Raw genomic sequence first — 19,096 nt, 5'->3', positions numbered from 1 at the left:
CTGCGTGATTTACCTCCTCCAAGTAAACAGGAATGAATGAAGAGAAATGGATGTAGCAGAAACCAGGCCTTAAGCTCACTGGGAGGAGAAACAGTTTTCACATACCATGCTTCGTTCTGATGTTATTCCTAATATTTTGGATAGGGAATTTGTTTCTTTTTCCCCTAGCAACAATCCATTTCTTCATGGCTGCACAAAATCAACCTCATTTACTGTTATTGAAAGAACAAACCAGGCAGTTGGATTCCTGCACACGGTGCAAGTTCTGATAAATGTAAGAACTGAGATTAGAGCAAATCTGATGTTCTTCACTAAAAAGCAAGGGTTGATATGGCATTCAGACTGAGGAATTAAAGAACAGCTAAATCAGGAAATGCAATTATTGTAGAAAGCTCAATCTTAACTCGGTGTTCTCCTCCATCAGCCTTAAACTAATGGCCTCTCTTCATGTAATTATAGACTATTAGTTACACCAAACCATATTTGCATACTTACACAATCTTACTGCACCTCTAATGCACATACCATTCTGTAGCATGAAGGCTGCTTCAAATTTAATTTATGTGGGTTTTACTCCAGGGTAATTTAGGACTTCAGTGAAGCTCCCAACCGCTGGTGCCTGATTAACTCGGGTCAAAGCCATAGGAATGACTCACCAGAAAAATAAACCCACTTGTGGTCAACTCCAGGCCAAGGATTTTGGCCTTGGGGTCCTGCTGTCCTAGGAGCCCTCCAGCATCCAGACCAGGGTTTGCTCTGCAAAGCATCGTGCAGAGACCAAGCACAGCCAGAGGAGCCAGTTACCCACCAGCCAGCTGGTCCCAGCGGCTGCTCCATTCCACTGATGGTTTAATGTCTGGGATCAGGAGCTTTAAGATACATTTTAAACAGCTCCCGAGCAGACTTTCCTTCACTTTGTTAAATGGTCTATTCCACTGATCTAAATACAATAAGAAGTAAAATCTGAACATACTTTCTGCGGTCACTCATGGAGGAATCCACTGTCTGGAGCGTATGAGGAAATAATTACTTTTATTTTTTACATGCATCACTCAGAAATATTCCAAAGGCCAAAAGCTTAGCCTAGAGGTGCCCCTAAGGTAAAGAGTTTAGTTTTAACGTGCCTCTGGCTGGGCTTTCATGTTAAAGACCCCTAAAAAGCTACCCCTCTACCTTAAGGGCAGCTTTGAGCTAAGCTTTAAAATCAGCTCAAACATAAGTGATTAAACATCCCGGCCTTCGTGTCACTTCTGCTGGAACCTCCAAAAATGCTAGTGCAAAGCCTGGGCAGAAACTGAGAAACGTGGAAAAACAGAAAACTGTAAAAGGCTTCAGAGAAAACAAAAAGATAGTTACCTCAGGGCTACTTAAACACAGGGATTGCTCCACTCTTCGGTAGCCTTTCTGAGCCAGGGAACCATTCATACAAATATTCTGGGAATTATTGTAATTTCAAAATCCTTTCCTTTAAAGGAAAGTACATTTTGGTCTTTCAAGGATGCTGAATCTTGTGAGTATCAAGCTATTCAGGAAATAATGAGTCTGCTTAAAAGACAGGTTTCATTATTCAGTGTATTTTTTCACTAAAACAGTATTTAATTTTGAGCTAAAAGTCGGTTTCACTAACAGCGCCGATTACCTGAGTGGTGCTTGTTGCTTACCTTGCCACTGAGAAATTTATAAAGCAGGCACTGGACAGTCTGAACACTTAGTATCAATAAACTAAAGGTGAAAGTATTCCTAAAGCAACAGATTAATTTCCTTAGAGTAATCACATTAAATGAACCAAGTTAGCTCCAGGCCTCATACACCAAAGCAGACACTGTATGACCTTTTCTAGCTTAGCCTTTGTCAAAATACCGATACCAAATAGAGAGCACAGGATCCACGTTTGTAAAATGTATTTGCATATGTCCATACGAACGTGAATGAGGAGCAGAGCCCACGCACACCCGAGTACAAGGAGATTCACAAGGACACGCGAGGACTTGCCACGTCCTCCAGGCAAGTCCGGCAGACTCAAGCAGCATCACAGCGCTAATGCATTCAGCAACAGGCTCGTAACAGGCAGTTGTGCTTGTTGCATGAATCCCACTCCCCACAGAGGCGATGAAACCAAATCTGAGATGCCCTGGGGTCAGGGAGACGCAGGAGCTACTTAACAGAAGACGGAGAAGTTGCTGTGACTTATCAAGCAGCAGAGATCAGAATTAGTCCATGCCCTCCCTTGCTCTCTGCACGTGCAGTCTGTAATTTGGAAGTACACGTAATTTCTGAAGATCAAATGTAGATACACTTTCTGTTTAAACTCCCTGAAGGAGAGCCCTAAACTTCTGGCGGGAGGAGAGCTCACTGCTGCTGACTGAGCTCCCGGCGGATTCACGTCTGGTACAGCAGCAGCGGACACCGCACTGGGACCAGGCTGACAGCCATGGGTCATCCTGGCATCCCCTCCGGATAACCCCGGCAGGCTCTGCCCTCCCTCAGGGTGTGACAGGGATCGGGGACAAGGGCTTTCTGTACCCGGCAGCAGGGTGGAGCGAGGCTGCACCGTGGGCTGGTGCCCACCCTCGCCGCGGACAGTCACTGCCCTGTGCCTCTGCTGCAGCTGCAGCTCAGGCAGAGCCTCCCTGTGCACGGGTGCCAGCCATTCTTCAGAGGCCTCGAAAGAAACATTCATTTTCAAGTATGTAATATTTACCCCATTGATTTTTTTAAATCTATTTATTAAACTGTCTTTTCATTTCTTTTCCTCTGCTCAGCAATACGGCTGCTCTGCGCTCCGCGCAGCTCCCCAGGGTAGCTGTTCAGAAGGACAAACAGCTGTACGCCCGGGCCAGGCCGGCAGGCTAAAGCAGGGATGGTGTCAGCAGCGTCACCAGGGCAGCTGCCACCAATTAGCAGCACCGACAGCACAACACGTGGAGCACCCACGGAGGCCCTTCGAAGGCGGACAGCCTGCCTCCCTGCCAGCGGCTCTGCTGGCAATGCAGGGAGTCCCAGCGCGCCGGCTCGGCACGAAGGCTGCACAGCTCCCACCTGCCCGGTCCTTTTGGGAGCCCCGAGCGTGTCCCCGGGAGCCCAGACTGCGCGGGCACCACTGGGCTCAGCTCCGCTCCCACTGGGAAACCTGGACCGGCTCCACCAACTGCCTGCAACTGCAGCAGATGTATGCACCCACGGAGCCAACCTGGCCACATCAGAGAGAATTCCTTGTCCTGGGCATGCTTTTTAATTAATCTTACCCTACATGTTAACATAAAAGGTGTACTGAGGATTGAAGATTCTCCCCAGAGGAAAATAAAGTAGGGAAAATGACAACAGCTTGGCTTTAAAATAAAGTTTTCAGGAGGGTGGAGGTGAGGAAGGCTGACAGCTTAACCCTTAACAAACCTTCATTTTTCACAGTGGAGGGTGTTACCTGACACAGTCACAACTGACTATCTTCAGCAATACAGAAACTCACTTCAGCCAGAATTCCTCTGCTGTGTGTAGAAAACTCATCGCAGTGGAGGGCACAGATGCATTAAAGAGCACAAACTGAATTTAAGTTAACAGCACCATTGGCCCAAAGGTCATACAGACCCCAACAGATCAGCAAGGCTGCCATACAGTAAATATACAAAACGCATTCTCTACTAAGGATGGATGATTTTCTTAGTTACAGTACCAGTTCCCTTCCTGGCTATCCCACATTAAAGGAAAATAAAAGGGCCCAACAAGAGTAATAAGAGGTTCAGAAAGCTTCATTTGTAAGGGCAGGCTCAGACAGGGAATTTAACTGAACTATACAACATGACGACAAAGCCAATGATGAGCAATTCTTCTGCAGGCTATATAGTGGAGACTAAGATCATTTTAACTTGCAGATAGTTTTGTTAGAGATAAATGAACACAGCACTAGAACTGATTACCAGCAAAGATAGCAATTTGGCATCCTTTGAGGATTGAGAGGTGTTTGACAAGAACCTGTTAAGTATCTGCTTTGTTAGAGCCTGCTGCAAACAGAAAGGTGATCTAAGAGACCTCCCTAGCTCTTACCAGCCCTCCAGCCACTCGGCACTTCTCTGACTGTATGTTTCCGTGCTAACTGTCATAATTATCACTTAAAATCACTTAAATATTGTCACTTAAATCTTGGGAAAAGCAATACGGCATGATGGTTTTCTCCTGTGTATCTCCTCCCATTCAAAAATCTCAAATTGATTTATTAATTCATTTATTGCTAAATTAGAAGAGCCTAGAGACCAGCTGGATGGGAGTAAGATTCCAGACCAAATCCGGCATGGATGAAGATCTTTTATAAAAATCCCTGTACTACGTCAATACTACCAATAAGTACAGTTAATCCCGCAAGATGACTCCCAAGGGACTTTTCAATGCTTTTTTTTTTTAATTCCTTCCAAAATGCCACTAAGAAATCTACCCATGTTTTCTTCCAGCCTTGACCCAACACTTTGATTTCGGAGGAATGTGTGAAATCCCAGACTGCTGTGCCAGCAGTCCCACTGAGCACAGATCGGAATAGGTGAAGTATCAATACCATCCCCCAGGAAAGCCAGAGTTCCCAGTAGAAGCACCAGATGCACAGCTAGGAGGGCAGCAAGTGCAGCCACGACAATAAAGTAATAAAGACAATTGACAGTTGAGATGTTAACTAACGAGACGCAGTCCCAGATCACGGCCTGTGGTAATTGTACAGCCAGCCCGTTGTTTTTCACTTCTGCAGCTGCGATTCAAGACCTTCCCGTGCTCCCCGCCACCACTTGTTGTTCTCCAGCATGAGTCAAGTTTGAGCAGTATTGCTCCTTTCACATCTGCATCTGACAGCAGCCAGGGTGAAGCATGGCAGGGTTTCAAAGCCCTTCATTACCAGCAGCAGCTCCTCCCATTCGTATCGCACACACAAACCTGCTGTGCCTGTTGTGCACTGTCTCAGCTTTGAGTACGTTGGACATAGGAAGTTTTTTTATTTCTGTGTTTTCTATTTCCCAAGCAAACAGAAATCTATCCACAGTACAGTGCGAAGCTGGTTTTTCCCCCATGAGAAAGAAAACCAGCCAGGATCAGAATTCCACACCAACGATTACAAACCTTGTGCTTGGCCTACTACTGCTCATAATGCACTACCGCCATAACTTTCTATAAGCTACTGATTTAGTTATTCTAAATTATTTGCATGAATAAAGAATGTGGAGGAATGAGCTGCAGAGTAATACCAAGCTCCTGGTGGACTCTTCAAAGCAAGAAATACCGAGACTTTGGTGCGGAACAGCGAGTTTATTGCTTATATCAGTACTGCTCGAGCCTACTCACAGCAACGACTGAACTCCAAACCTTTGGCCTGACGTGACTTACGCTCAGTGGACACTTTCTCTTGGTCCTTCACAAAAGTACATGGGAAGTATAAGAGAAGTGCTAAAGTTTCTTATTACATTGTTATGGTGATTAGAGTTAATACAATAGTACAAAACCCATAGCATATATTTGTTTTGAACCTAACTTGAAAGTAGCAGTGCTTCTTTGACATATACCTCCTAAATGTGTTTTCATTGTATTGTCCAGATTTTTAGCACTGCAGTCTCAAATATATGTCATTATTTTTCTGTTACAATTAAAAAATTGTACCTAGACCTTAGCAGTAATTTCAGATATTGGATAAAGTATTTAATGTTACATAAAGATTAATATTTAAATAATCCCTATCAATTGCAATGTTAGTGAGTGATCTGAAAGCAGACACATTTGTATTGTTCACAGTTTTGTATCTGCACCAAATGAACATACTATTGCACAGAGATCCCACAACTGCAGCGATGAACAGCTACACTTATCAGCATGAAATACAAAATGATTCAAGACCTTCAGTCTAACTCAATGTCAACCAAACTTGGAAAAATTTGGAAGTTACTGAAAATGTATTCAAGTTGTTGGCCTGTCAAATTAATAATGCAGTTAAAGATCTCCTAAGCACTATAACAGATTTTAAGCATAGGAAATAACTATTACATGTCTAAACATCAATTAAAGTATCCAAAAGAATACATACTTCTGCAGAACAGCCAACATTTCAAACCCTCAGAAAAGTGCACAAAAATACATTTCTGTTTAAATTCTGGAAGAAAAACATACGCATGACTCAAAGTTTGGCGATTGTATGACCTCAGAGAACTCACTTCCCATCTTTGTGCTTGCTTCCTTGTCTGCAGGAAAGCATATTGTTTTCTTAATTCAAAGGCTTTTTTTCTGAAGGTTACTTAGCTAAGGATTTAAATGATCTTTGATATCCTTGAGTTGAACATGTTGCAGAAATTAAAAAAAGTTTGCATTTAAAAAAACAGGCAGTTATTTTGATCTGTATATATGTATTCACTCTGAAGTGTTTTGTTTTGTAAATGTGCATCCCAAGTCTGCCAGCTGCTGCAGCCTATCCACAGTTCTCAGCAAACCTGATACTAACACATACATACTTCTGTTAAGGCACCAGTCGCTCTGTCATTTAACCCTTTTTCAGCAAATAATAAATGATAGAAAGCCCACAGTGCACACTCCACATCACAAAGATATATTTGGATCAATTTTCAGTGCACACACCACTGCGAGAACACGGCAGGCCCAAACGCTTGTTTTGCATCTTAAGTAATAGATCAAGAAATGCTTTTCTACAGCAACATTCCTCATTCAAATACAGTTCAGGAGCAGCAATCAGGGTCCAAAGGATAGTATTGTGGGCTCAAATTCTGTCAAACTGCTATTATTCAGCCAAGCTACAGGCATATCTTTAAGATCAATGGGACACAAGCATGCGTTCCTACGTGCTGCTGAGGGGGACTGAATTCACACATGCGACACCAACCCCACATCTGAATGCGTCACCGAGCTGTGCTATTAAGGCCCAAGTAGTCAATATTTTCAAAAGATCTCAAAACGCACGTGCTATACTATACTGCATCCTAAGCCACACGCCTTGGTGCATGTCGCCTGCTCAGCCACACCACGTCCAGGCACTTCACTTGCACCAGCTTTCTCCAAATGCACCTTCTCCTTCCCGTTCATTACCATAATCCCGCACCTCCACAGTAACGATAACGACGCTGGATCATTTCCATGGGCACTGCCAGTCAAGGACTGTAACTTCACTGCAAAGCAGAGCCGAACAACAAACCAGTCTGTGAGGAAATAAACGAAAGTTCAGCTGCAACTTTCTAATACCATTTCATAGGCAGTGCCAGAAGAGGATAAACAAGGGTACTTTAATTTCAGGTTTATTACAGCTTTGTGCACAGTCTTTGTTCTCTGTTCCAGGCTCTTTGCTGACCTAGATCTCTTGTTTACAACTCTGGGAATTTGGGATGAATGAGGAAGAAAACTCTTACAGTGAGGTAATAGAGAATACATGGGGATTTCAGGTCTTGGTCTGGAGGGAGCCGGGATCAGAAGGGTCTTTGGAGTAACACCTTTGCCAGGAAGGGGTGAGTACAGAGGGTCGTGCAGGGGCACGCAGGATTTTCTCTTCTGGTTAAGAGGGACACCTCTACCAGGCTCAGGGAGGAGAGGAGCCTTTTCTCTTTGACAGGCTCAGCTGTCCCGTGCCTTCTGTCTGTCTGCAGAGTAAAGCCTGGCTGAAAGACGACCAGGGCAGCATCTGACTGAATCTGGTCCCTGAGGCATCGCAGCTTCACCCTGTGCATAGTGTCCATTTGAGAGTCTGCACTCCACCAAGAGTGAACAAGAGATACCAAATCGCAATTTCATTACTTCAAAACATGGCGGTTTGAGCACTAGATCCTGCTCCTGCTGCACATCATATCTTGAGGGTTCTTGTATGCTACGCTGGCCTTTTTAGCTGCTCCGAGAGGACTGAGGCAGGAGTCAGGCTTTTACCTGGGTTCCCTTCTCAGTTCTGCTAGTGATTTAGCCTGTAACAGAGTCATTTAAATTCCCCAGACCTCAGTTTCACCCCAAGTTAATTATATGCATCTGATAATTGGTCTGAGAAACTGTTCTGTACAAGTTTCATTCTTTATATATTGTTTGCAATGGAGAAGAATAGATAGCACACCGGTGTGGCATCCTTTCTTTAATTCATTTTTTTCTCTCAGTAGTCTCGTATGACCTCCCCTAAAACAGCGAGGTCTGTTGAATTACTTATTCCAGTAAAACAATCCAAAAGTTACTTATTCAGAACATCTTAAGGAGCTGTGCCTTTGGACAAAGTTAACATGAAAACAAAAGAAACCTTCAGATAAATTTTCAAAGCAAGAACTCCAGAATTAGTCTGAGTTATCTATTGCGATAATTTTATCTGCTTAGAACTTCAGAGAAAGTAAAATTAAAAAAAAAAAAAAAGGTGCATACTGTCTGCTTGGACTAAAATATAGCAACCTAACTAGATACAATAATTTAGCCTGGAGTGTCATCATCTAGGCCCAGTCCTTCCTGCTTGACCATATCTTCAGCCTTACGACATTTTTGGTCAAGGCATCAGGAGCCATGGCAAGGTACTTCCCACAGCGTTTCTTTTTCGCTAGATACACACAGTGGGCAGAGACTGAAGCCAATCATCTCAAAAACAGCGTAAGCATACACCCCTACAGCGTTCGTCTGGATTCTCCCATTGCTCACGGATAAGGTTGGTAATTCAGTCTATGCAGCCAGACTCAAATGAGATGAATGAGTCTGTAGAAAGCTGGGTGACAGGAAGGGTGGTTTTCCTCATTAACTAACTCTGGTCAGGGCACATGAGGAAAATCGCTGTGGTTTCACATAGGGGAGTAGCAGTGGTGTGAAATTTTGATCCCGCGGAGCTGTTTGGACAACTGCAGATGATTCACAAAACTGTCTGATAGTTCACACACAGCAAACGCACATGCAGTCATATCACATGGGCTTATAAATCAGCATGAACAAGCACTCCCTATGAGAGAAGTCCTACTGAAATCTCAGTGAACACATTTGCATTCCTACCCAGAAAATACAAAGTTCAAACACTGCTGAGAACATTTCGTTTATCCCAAATAGCTGCAGAGGTGTTTTGCCGAGACCTGAAAACAGGCTTTACTGAATGAGAGAAAGAGCACAGGTAACCAAATGCATGCACTGCTAAATGCTATTTCTTCATTTTCTTGGGAATATACAGATGAATTAAAGACCACATTTACGAACTACATAAACCTGAAAAACGTGCAGCACCGTAACTAGAAAGTCTCCCTTAAGCCGGTCCTGCTGCTCGCTTATTTGCGCAATTAGTGCAGAGTTAAGAGTAAACCAAGAGCACTGACAGGAATAAACAAAGTCATTTTCTGCTAAGCGTTCAGACGCCCCTCCGAGCTTTTTTCCTGCCTTCTCCCGTGATAAACAGCAGCCTAGTAACAGCCGCTTCCCCTGCTCCCTGCGAGGAGAAGCGGGCTCCGGCACAGAGGGGCTCTGCCCGCCAGCCCCGCCGCGGGGCCGCGCTCCCCCCCGCCCTCCCACCCGCGGCGCGTACCTTCCGCGTGGCAGCTGGAGGAGAGGATGGCGCTCGGCGGCCTGAAGATGTAAGGCAGATAGCGCGAGAAGCATTTCATCTTCCAAACCCGTAATTAAAAAAAAGAAAAGAGAAATAAAACCATACAAAGCTAAAAAAACACTAAAAAAAAAAAAAAGAAGAAAATAACGCAACCCCTCCTCAGTCCATGAGGATTTTCCGGTGCCCAGGCAGCCTACATGGCGGAGGCGGCAGGGGCTCGCTGCTGGGGCTGCCTGGCTGGCAGAGCCGGCCGGCCGGCCCCCATGCTGCCGGCCCGGCGGCCCCGGCCCCAGCGGCAGAGCGGAGCGGAGCGCTCCGGCCCGGCCGGCACCGCCGCTGCATCGGCTGAGGCGCGGCCGGGAGTGCTGACTAAGCCCGTCCTGCCTGCGAACACACCCCCGGAGCACCGCGCCTCGGCCGCCCGTCCTGGCGGGGAGGCGCAGACCCGCCGCCCCGCAGCGGCCCGGGCTCCGGGCCGGGCGGGCAGCCCCGCGGCCGGGGGCGGCGGGAGGGAGGAGGGCGGCTCCGCGGTGCCTCAGCCCGCTCCGCTCCGCGGCCGCCGCGGTGCTTCGCAGCGGTTTGTCAGCGCTGACTGCCCCGGCCGTCAGGAGCGCCGGCGGGCCCGCTCCCGGCGCAGTGCGCCCGAGAGCGCTGCCCGTGCCCGGAGAGCCCGGACGTGCCACCAGGTTAGAAAAGTAAGAGCTTGAGGTAATTTATGGTTTTAAACTCTGTTGCTCTCCCAGTGCGAAACCAAAGCACAGCCTAAGCATTTCTGCACTGAGGGATTTCTAAGGTACCACTGCAGTTACCGACGAGCGGCGTTGCCGCTGTGGGTCAGAGCAGCCCGAGCCCGAACGGCTGTGCAGCTCCGCTCTCGGCCCTCACACACTCAGAAAGCATTTTTAGACCGGGGGTAACCAAAACACACCAGAAAGGCACCTACAAACCACAGCATGCAAATTAAACCATAGAATGAAAACACATTTTGCTATATTATGGATTCTTCTGAGGCAGTGCTCTTAATTCAGACTCTCCAATACCCAGTTGAACCTGCAGCATTTAAGAAGTGGAAATTTCTAAAGCTTTTTCAGTTGCAACCCACTCTTTAAGGCAGAAGTCTCTCACAGCTAAGTGCACTCCAAACTTGCTCTGCCACAGCCTGCTCATGTGCACATAATGGAAAATACCACAGTATGAAGAGGGCAGGTTGGAAAGAATGTGATAAGCTGCTGATGCTCACACCCCGTTTTTCTGCTGTTTAATTACTCTACGGACGAGTTTTTGGTTTAGGAGCAAACCACTCACCATTCTTGCCTGCTGTTGTTGCCTCCTGTGGAGCACTGGGTCATTTTGGTCTTTGGTTTCATCACCTGGCTGCAGTCTTCCTAATTTTGCTGTCACTGGCAGATAACAGCATGATTGCATTTATACCAAAGAGATGCAAAGCACCTGTGCTAGTGAAGAGAGCAGCTTTTCATTTCACTTTAATATCTTTCTCTTTATTCAAAATACCTTCTCTGAATGTGGAAAAAAAAATCCAGGTCTGGGCTGCAAGCAATGCAAAGCCTTCCTGCTTAGAGATGACGGCTCACTCTGCATCACGCAGAAGTCAAGGCTGAAGATTAAGTGCTATTGTGTATCTCAAGTCCGTCCCAGGAAACAAGATATAAAATAAAGAGATAGTATTTTATAAAGCACTCTTCATGGGAAGTTACTTTATGTGTTCATGTATGACTCGCACAATGAAATTGTTTAATATGCTAGCCTGGAAATCTAAATGACTGCCTCTGAAGCAAACACTGCTGTTTAACTGCACCCAGAAACTACATTCAGGTTTACTTGAGAAAGTGATGAATGTCATCTCCAGTTGAAATTACAGAGGAAAGTTAGGTGCGGTATACATAATTAAACCACATCACAGATGTGAAAACTGCAATTACATATTTCTAATGATCACAGCGGCTCAATTACCACTGTCATACAACACCAATTTGTCACCAACAAAACCTGGAAAAGAATGTGAATTTCCAAGCAGCTAGTTGAACTAATATTCTAGAGCCGGGATGCCTTTAGAGAAGGTTAGGGCCACCCCTAAGTTAGGCCAGCTGAAGGCAGCTCTGGAGAAACCATTCACCTTTTACAAAGGAAAAAAGACTGTATTGCTGTTCTAGTTACGACCTTTCCTCTCTCAGCACACAGCTTACGCTCTGCACGTGCAGGTGCGTATCGTGAGAAGAGGGCAGCACACGCTGTGCTACCTGAGGATGGCATCTTCCAAGCCACGCTGCCGTACCACGGACATGGTCATCCACTGCGCACGGACCAACCTCCTCATTCTCCAGCGTGGATTTCCACGCCAAATGACATCCCGCTGCAACCCAGATCCTCACGATCACAGCATTGGGCTTGTGTAACTTACTCGGTAGCAGAGAGCTGGAAGTTTGTTCCACCACTGGAACGGAACGGATGAACTGAACTGTGAGGTATTGACCTGCCTGCTGTTCCAGGAAGGGAGCGGAAAACTGACTGCTCCAAGACCAGTCAAAGTCCCTCAGCCGCCCCGACTCAGCTCTCTTTGGTCCTGTGCTTAAGAGCCCAGAAAGAGATTTTCCCCAGTTCTGCTTACAAGATCATCACTATGGCTTCAAGAGGAGGACTGTATTTCCTCCTAAACCTGTCTCTCTCCTCCCTTTATGCCTTTTAAACTATTTATATCCCTGTAGTTTCTGTGTCTGTCTGTATCACCTCCTTATGGATGTAGATATAGATCACAGAGAGTTAGGTGAGCCTCTGGAATAAATATTATCCACACAGAGCTGTGCAGCGACTTGTTTCAGGTTTACCCAGGAACTCCGAGTCAGCTTGAAATAGAAGTCTTATCTGTAAGATTGCAATCTGTAAATACTGTGCCTCTCTTCCACCATGTGTATGGATGTAATAGATTCCATTGTACATGACAAAAAAATATTTTTTCCACTTAAAAATAGACATGAACATTCCCTACAACACAGATTAATTCTACCTCATTAAAATCATGTAGCAAAAAGAAACCACCAAATTATCTTTATTGTGGCTTGGATCTATTTAAATATTTATACTCAGTTTTTATGTTCCATTAACAAACTAAGTTCACTTTACATGCGAAAATTGGGATATATATTTGAGCTTAATTAGCAACACAAAAAGGAAACCAACATGTAAGAACACAAACCAGACTCTGAGCCAGCTTGGTGAGCCTGCAGACCATCATTCAACACTGAAATCTTTGATTTGGAGTTATTGGTTACACATTTGGATGATGTGGCAAACACAGGTGTGTGCAAGCAGACATAATAAAAATCTCAGACCCACTGGAAATGGCTATTGGTCATGGAGTTTGCTAGGATCTGGTGACATTCCAACTACAAAATATTCCAGACACCGGGCAGAACATCTGACTTCATTAGGACCATTTTAATTTAGCCATTACTATTTACGTGATCTTCCTCCCTTTGGTAATTTTATTACATGTATGCTTTACACCTGTCTAATTTAATATGATCAAGATTTAAATGCTGAATGCCTGGATTCCTAGTCTGAGGGACACAGCCCACATGCATGGCAGCCCCAAATCTTATACGGCTGCCCTTGCTCCCCTACCGTCTGCAGCCACTGTGTGACTCCCTTGTGACCTGCCCATCAGCAAGCGCTGAGGCAGCTTCCCACGGCCATGGCAGTTCTACACTGTGAATCTTGAGTCTCAAGAGGACTAGAGGAAATTCCACCTCTTAAATTTGCACAAATCTGGTTTTTACACTAGACTGCTAATTATCAACACATCAAAATAAGGCAAGATCGCTAAGTTTCCTGTTAGTAGTAATGAAATATAGTTCAAAGCACCAGCAATCAGCAACATCATTTACGTCATATTTAACATTGAAATCAGTGTTTGTTTGAGCAGCTGAAAGATGTCCCAGGCCTCCCATCTATGCATAAGAGAGCTCAATCATTCGCACAGTTGTGTTAGAGAGTTAAAGGATCCATTACACCACTGGTTTCATCAGGACAAGTACTACATACTGCGATACCATATTCCAACTTAAGGAAAGCAATGAACAAGGAAAGAACAAAATGAGAAAGTTTGTGCGTCTCTCTGTTCATGCGGCTTTACATGTGCATGGAAAAGAGCAAGCATATTATCAAAGAATTAATACAGAATTATTCTCAGCAACATTTTAAGTATAATTTGAATGCCAGAATGACAATCCATCCTGCTGAAGGATGCAGGCTCTTCTACATTTAAAGATGCAGAACACTGTAAACATAATAGTAACATCTCCTTTCACCTGACCTGACAACTGCATGCATTCCAGTAACTAATGAAATTACATTTTGTAAATTCAGGATGCTTGGATGCTACCAAGAGTTCTGAAGTCAAAAATGTGCCACAAAGACTAGCATAAAAGTAACAAGTTATGGATAAACTTCTGACGAAGGTGAGGCCTCTGTGATATAAACACATTTATGACATGTAATTCATGTGTATTCATCTGTATCCACACACATACATATTCACATACAAACACAAAACCAGTGTAACAACCAAAAGCCCAATCCCATACCTAAAATACTCTCCCAAGTTTCTGCTCAATCATGGTGAGGCCATTTGTAACTGTTGACAAGATTTAACAGACCAACATGATCACCTTTTTGTTATTGGTTTCACTGAATATAGCCTTTGAAGTATTATCTGTCAGCCTTTACTGTTCTGTGATTCCAGGTTACCCCAAGAAAAAATCGCCGGAGTCCCTTCCTGTCATCATGCCTCTGGATTCCTCCAGCATTGAGTCTCAAATGTAAAAAAAAAAATAGCTTATAGCCTTAAGTTGGTAACTAGTTCATTAAGAAAAGGATAGTGAGTAAAAAGAGGCAACTTACCATTTTATTAATCCTGAACTAGCAAACAAGTACTCTTGACCAGTTAAAATGATTTTCAGATTCTACTGTAAAAAACCACTTGGAAACATTTTTGCAAAAAAACACCTCAGTAAAAAAATGTTGTGGCTTTTTTCCCTAGAGATTTAACAAATTGTTAAATATTCTCCTGAGTTTTGTGCCCCACTGTTGTCTCTAGAGGTTACAGACAGAATGAAACCCTCTTCTGCAAAAAAGAACTGCCACTGAAGCGAAACAGAAGACAGTACTCTAGGCAGAATTGCATTCCCACCAGGAGGAGAAGTCAGAGCTCTGCTGTCAGAGGCTCCGGCTGACTCAGTCCTCTTCTCAGTCTTACGAGACTGTGCTTTTAAACAAAGCATGACACTTCAGGAAATACAACAAAATAGAAGAAATATATCTAATAGGCCAACTCAGTTCCTGCATTTATTATCTTAATATCCACATAAGAAGCTGTGAGCAGTTGCACTTTTAGCAACACTTTCCCAGGCATTGCTGCACTTGTCAGCAAGCTCTTTCCCCAGCATTATTCTCATGTCCAAAACCATTCAGTTAGAGGGATGAAATGCTACTAGTAGTGTCTACACTCTGGCTTCAGACAGAAAATATTGGCACAGTTCTGCCGATGGGCAGCACCCTCACATGCTATATTCCAGCTATCAGCCTGTCCGTCATGCGGTCAATCTGCAGTGTGATCCCAGAGAACACAGCTCATGTCCTCTGGTGCTCCAAAAAAACATCACAGAAATTTACATGCAAATGTAAAAGGTCACTGTAGGAACAGAAACCAACCTGCTCTGCTCACAGGAAGTCAGGATTTCATCACTGTTTGTTTGGCCTCCCTACGGCACAAAACCATTGCCTGTACTGGGAAGGTTAAGAGAAGAGGGATGTGATAAAGGTTTCAGTTATCCTTGAGGAATAAAGAACATATAGGGAATAAAGTGTGAAATGGAAAGGGAAAGGAATTAATGGATTAATGGGCAATGCAATAAGAGAAAGGAAGATGAAAGTGTGAAATGAGAATAAGAAAATGTAGGAAAATGCCCAGTTTAAACCAGAACAATCATAGGAAGAACAGAACTGAATGAATAAATTAAAGTCAGGAAAATTGAATGCATTTATTTCTTTTCAAATGTCCACGTTTTTGCAGGCTACATGTTGGCTAAATGCCAAACAGATGTGCTTGCAGAGAGAGAAGTGCCTAAGTGATTGATGAGCACAAATCATCCTGAAAGCTACTGAGTGTGAAAGGGGATGTCTTGTGCTCCTAAATCCCCCAACTGCCTGCATCTGTCCCTCCCACATAGTTCATATCTGTAGAAGTGTATGCACTGCAATTTATTTTGACTCCAGATAGAAGAGTGAGCAGCAAGTTACACTTGTTACCCAGAAACAGAATCCAACTGATTCCAGTAAAGGATGTTATAGTGGGAGAGGCTATCTCGTAATTCCCTGAAAAATTCTGTAAATAACAGCTGAAAACCAAAAGCAAATCTGTTTCAAAGACTACTGATATAATTAAGCCATAATGCCTTCAAATGAATTTTCTGGATCAATAGCTAATTTTAGAGACTCATCTCTTTCAAATGCGTAAGTATATAATGAAGACAGAAACGAAAAGAGTGTAACTTAGCTCTTTGCCAGCGGTTTCCAACAACAACATGTGAATAACCCCCCTGCACACTGATTAGGCAAGATGTACATGACAAACAAGTTCTTTCTCATCACAGCAACAACCGGAAAAATAAACTTACCTTCTGTCACCCCAATATCTATAGTTCCTTTTACTTGACTAAAGCACCACAGCACATCCTGCATGAGGTTTCCAAATCCTGCCAGGGAAACACATGCAGAAAGAAGGTAAGATACGATCACACTTGTATATAGCTTGTCCTTTTTTAAACAAACACGCACACATGCACATACAAATTGGCACACAAATATCTGCAATCCCTGCATGAAGATAAATATTTGCTCACCTGGTATCATTCTTCCATACAAAGTGCAAAGCTAACACTGCAAAACTGAAAACATTATGCCCGCGTTATGAATTGCCCATCTGTTTGTTTTCTCCGTACCATGGTAGGGCTATTTCGAAAACGGTGCAATTGGAGTCAGTCCCCTCTACATCACTGGCAGCATCACAGAAGAGTCAGGAGGCCCTGTAGTCACGGTCTTTGTCACAGCCTCTCTTCATCAGAATACTAATGCCCCCAATCATTTCCAGCACTGTTAAAGAGAGAGTGAAACAGAGAAAAAGAGAACTACTCTTACTATCACAACAAAATTTTTTCCAATTTGTGGTCAGTGTAGTTGTGAACTGCTTGGCAAGCAGAATGAAGCCACTTTACAGCACGTCATAATATTATAATCAAAATTTGCCTGGAATCAGAAGTGCACTGCAGTTGCTTTAAAAGAATACTACAGGCATTTCTGTTATAAGGCATATTATTAAGCTGTAGCTCTCTCAGCTGTGCTTGCTGCTGTAGCAATACTCTGTGTTAAGCCACTGTGAGAGAAATTAGGATTTTATCTACTGCTGCTCCTCATTTTCTTAACAGCTCAGCACAATTTCCCTTTCTGTAATGCCGTTTTCACTGTAGCACAAAAAATCCACTGCCTCAAAGGACAACTTGCTTCCTTTTATCCTAACACACATTTTATCTCAAAGCAATTTCCAGACATGAAGCAAGCAGCACAATGGAGCCATGAGGACAGGAAATACCATCTTACCCATTTTACACACTGGTGAAACGTGGCACAGAAAACATAAGTGTTTCGCAGTCAGCAAGTGTAATACTGGACTCAGTCATGGGGTCGTCAAACTTGTTACTTCCCTGCAAAACAAAAGGAAAATATGGGATTGGGAGATAATAACTGAGTTAACGGGATTTTTTCATGGCCTACCCAAATGTCTTTTTGAGATTTCTGTCTGGTTTTATTTATATCATGATAAGTTTTCGTATAGTAATACAGGTCAATATATATCATATATATTAAAACTAATATAATTATCTTCAATACATAATAGATACAAAGTCCAGAATGAGTTTTATTGGATGATTCAAGCCAAAGACAGGAAAATTGGAGTTTTAAGAGTTTTAAAAGATCTGGAATCTGAGGGTATGAGACAATTTGATAAGATTATGAAAGAATATTAAGTTTAGTGAGATTCATAACTTGAGATGTCTAAACAATGGGAACAGCTACAAAATATGACAGGAACATGCGAAAAAAATGACATCTACTAAACAGGTCTTAACATTATTGCATAAACGTGAATGTCTCATAAATTCTGCTAGAATATTTTAAAAGCAAGTAGACAACATGGTGGTTGAGAGAGGCAGTATCATGATGCCCACAGCTCTCCTGTATTATTATCTAATTCCACTCAGATAAACTCCTCAAAGGAAAAAGGATTTGTGACTTAAAATTCTTCCTCCTAGCCTGGGAGTCTGATGACACCTAACAAGTTTCTGAAAACGGGAATTTTTGTGTTTTCCAGTACCTTGGCTGCACAGGAGCAGACATGGACAGGAGGACGGACAGACAGCACGACACCCCCCGCGGTGGTTTCCTTACTGGCCGCTTGCCCAGCTCCATTCAGCGTTGTTTGCAGCTCTTTTTTTAAGAAAAGCTTCTCAGTATCAGAGCACAGTTTTTTTTTTTTTTTCATGAAAAGCAAAAATGAGGTTTTAGAGGAATTATTTATAATTCTCCACTTTCTGAAGAGCCCTGGAAAGTGACACCTTTGACATTGTATTTGCTGTGGTGAACGGCTGGGCTGCTGTGAGATCAATAGGCCTTCTATCAATTCACTGGGCTGTGTTATGAAGCAGCTGCTAATACAAACTCTTCAGGCACAGTTTTAATTCAGTGGCAAACAAAGGCAGCATCCAATATGGTCCTGCTTGGGTTTAGTAAGCCTTATTTTAATAGATTTCTACTGATAAAAATGCTTCTGGCTATTTACAGCAACCGACGATCCTGCGCCTCTTCTAGCGAGAGGAAGGGTGGGAGGCACCGTGCGCGGAGGCTGGTTATTGACACCCGGCCCCGCGCTCCTGCCCTCACCCCGAGCCAGCCCGCGGGCCCGGCGGCGGGGGGCAGCCCTCGGCGGCGGCCTGACAGGGCTGGGCGTACGAGGCACCAGGGCTACCGCACCCGGACGCGCCACGGCAGCCTTTACCTCCAGATGAGGGACCGGGTGTTTAATTTTTCAGGAAAATATCAACATTTCCAGGTGGGGAGGGTTTGCAAAAGAAAACATTTTTCGCTGGGAATCGCTTCCCGCTGAAACCCGGCTCCGGGCGGCCCGCCCTGCTCCCCGCGGGGCCTGCTCCTGTCCTGCCGCCCGCATCTCGCCGCTAAGCTCTGACCGAGGGCGCGGCACGCCCGAGCCGCGGGGCGCGGGGCGCTCCCGCCCTCCGCAGCACCTCCCGCCGCCAGCGCGACACCAGCCTCGGCCGCCACCGCTGCCTCAGCGGCGAGCGGCGTCCGCGCATGCGCGCCTGGGGCTGGGCGCAGGCTGCGGCGCTGGGCGGGGGCGGGCGGGGTGCTCAGGCCAGGCCAGGCCAGGTAGCGCGGGGAGCGGGACCTTGCCGTGACCCGCCCCTCGGCTGGGCGCGCCCAGAGCTGAGGGTGCAGGGG

The 19,096-nt window shown here is 44.6% G+C and overlaps 1 protein-coding gene across 3 annotated transcripts in view; it reads right to left on the bottom strand.

Moving 5' to 3' along the window:
• PPP2R2B (protein phosphatase 2 regulatory subunit Bbeta) overlaps positions 1 to 16,675 on the bottom strand; it is a 115,838-nt gene extending 99,163 nt beyond the window's left edge. Inside the window, exons 1-2 of one of the 3 annotated variants that reach the window (XM_075164437.1) lie at positions 16,525 to 16,675; positions 16,201 to 16,278 (exon numbers count right to left, since the gene is read on the bottom strand). In XM_075164437.1, coding sequence (XP_075020538.1) covers positions 16,201 to 16,264 — 64 coding nt within the window. In that variant the 5' untranslated portion in view covers positions 16,265 to 16,278; positions 16,525 to 16,675. Of the gene's footprint in view, positions 1 to 9,487; positions 9,853 to 16,200; positions 16,279 to 16,425 lie in introns of those variants that run through there. The other 2 variants (XM_075164434.1, XM_075164435.1) reach the window with 2 other exon arrangements.
• Between the last annotated feature and the right edge of the window lie 2,421 nt (positions 16,676 to 19,096).

The sequence above is a fragment of the Calonectris borealis genome, chromosome 15, assembly GCF_964195595.1.
Source record: "Calonectris borealis chromosome 15, bCalBor7.hap1.2, whole genome shotgun sequence".
Classification (NCBI taxonomy): Eukaryota; Metazoa; Chordata; class Aves; order Procellariiformes; family Procellariidae; genus Calonectris; species Calonectris borealis.
The sequence above is the reverse complement of the archived record's forward strand: the minus strand, read 5'-3'. Positions and strand labels throughout refer to the sequence as shown.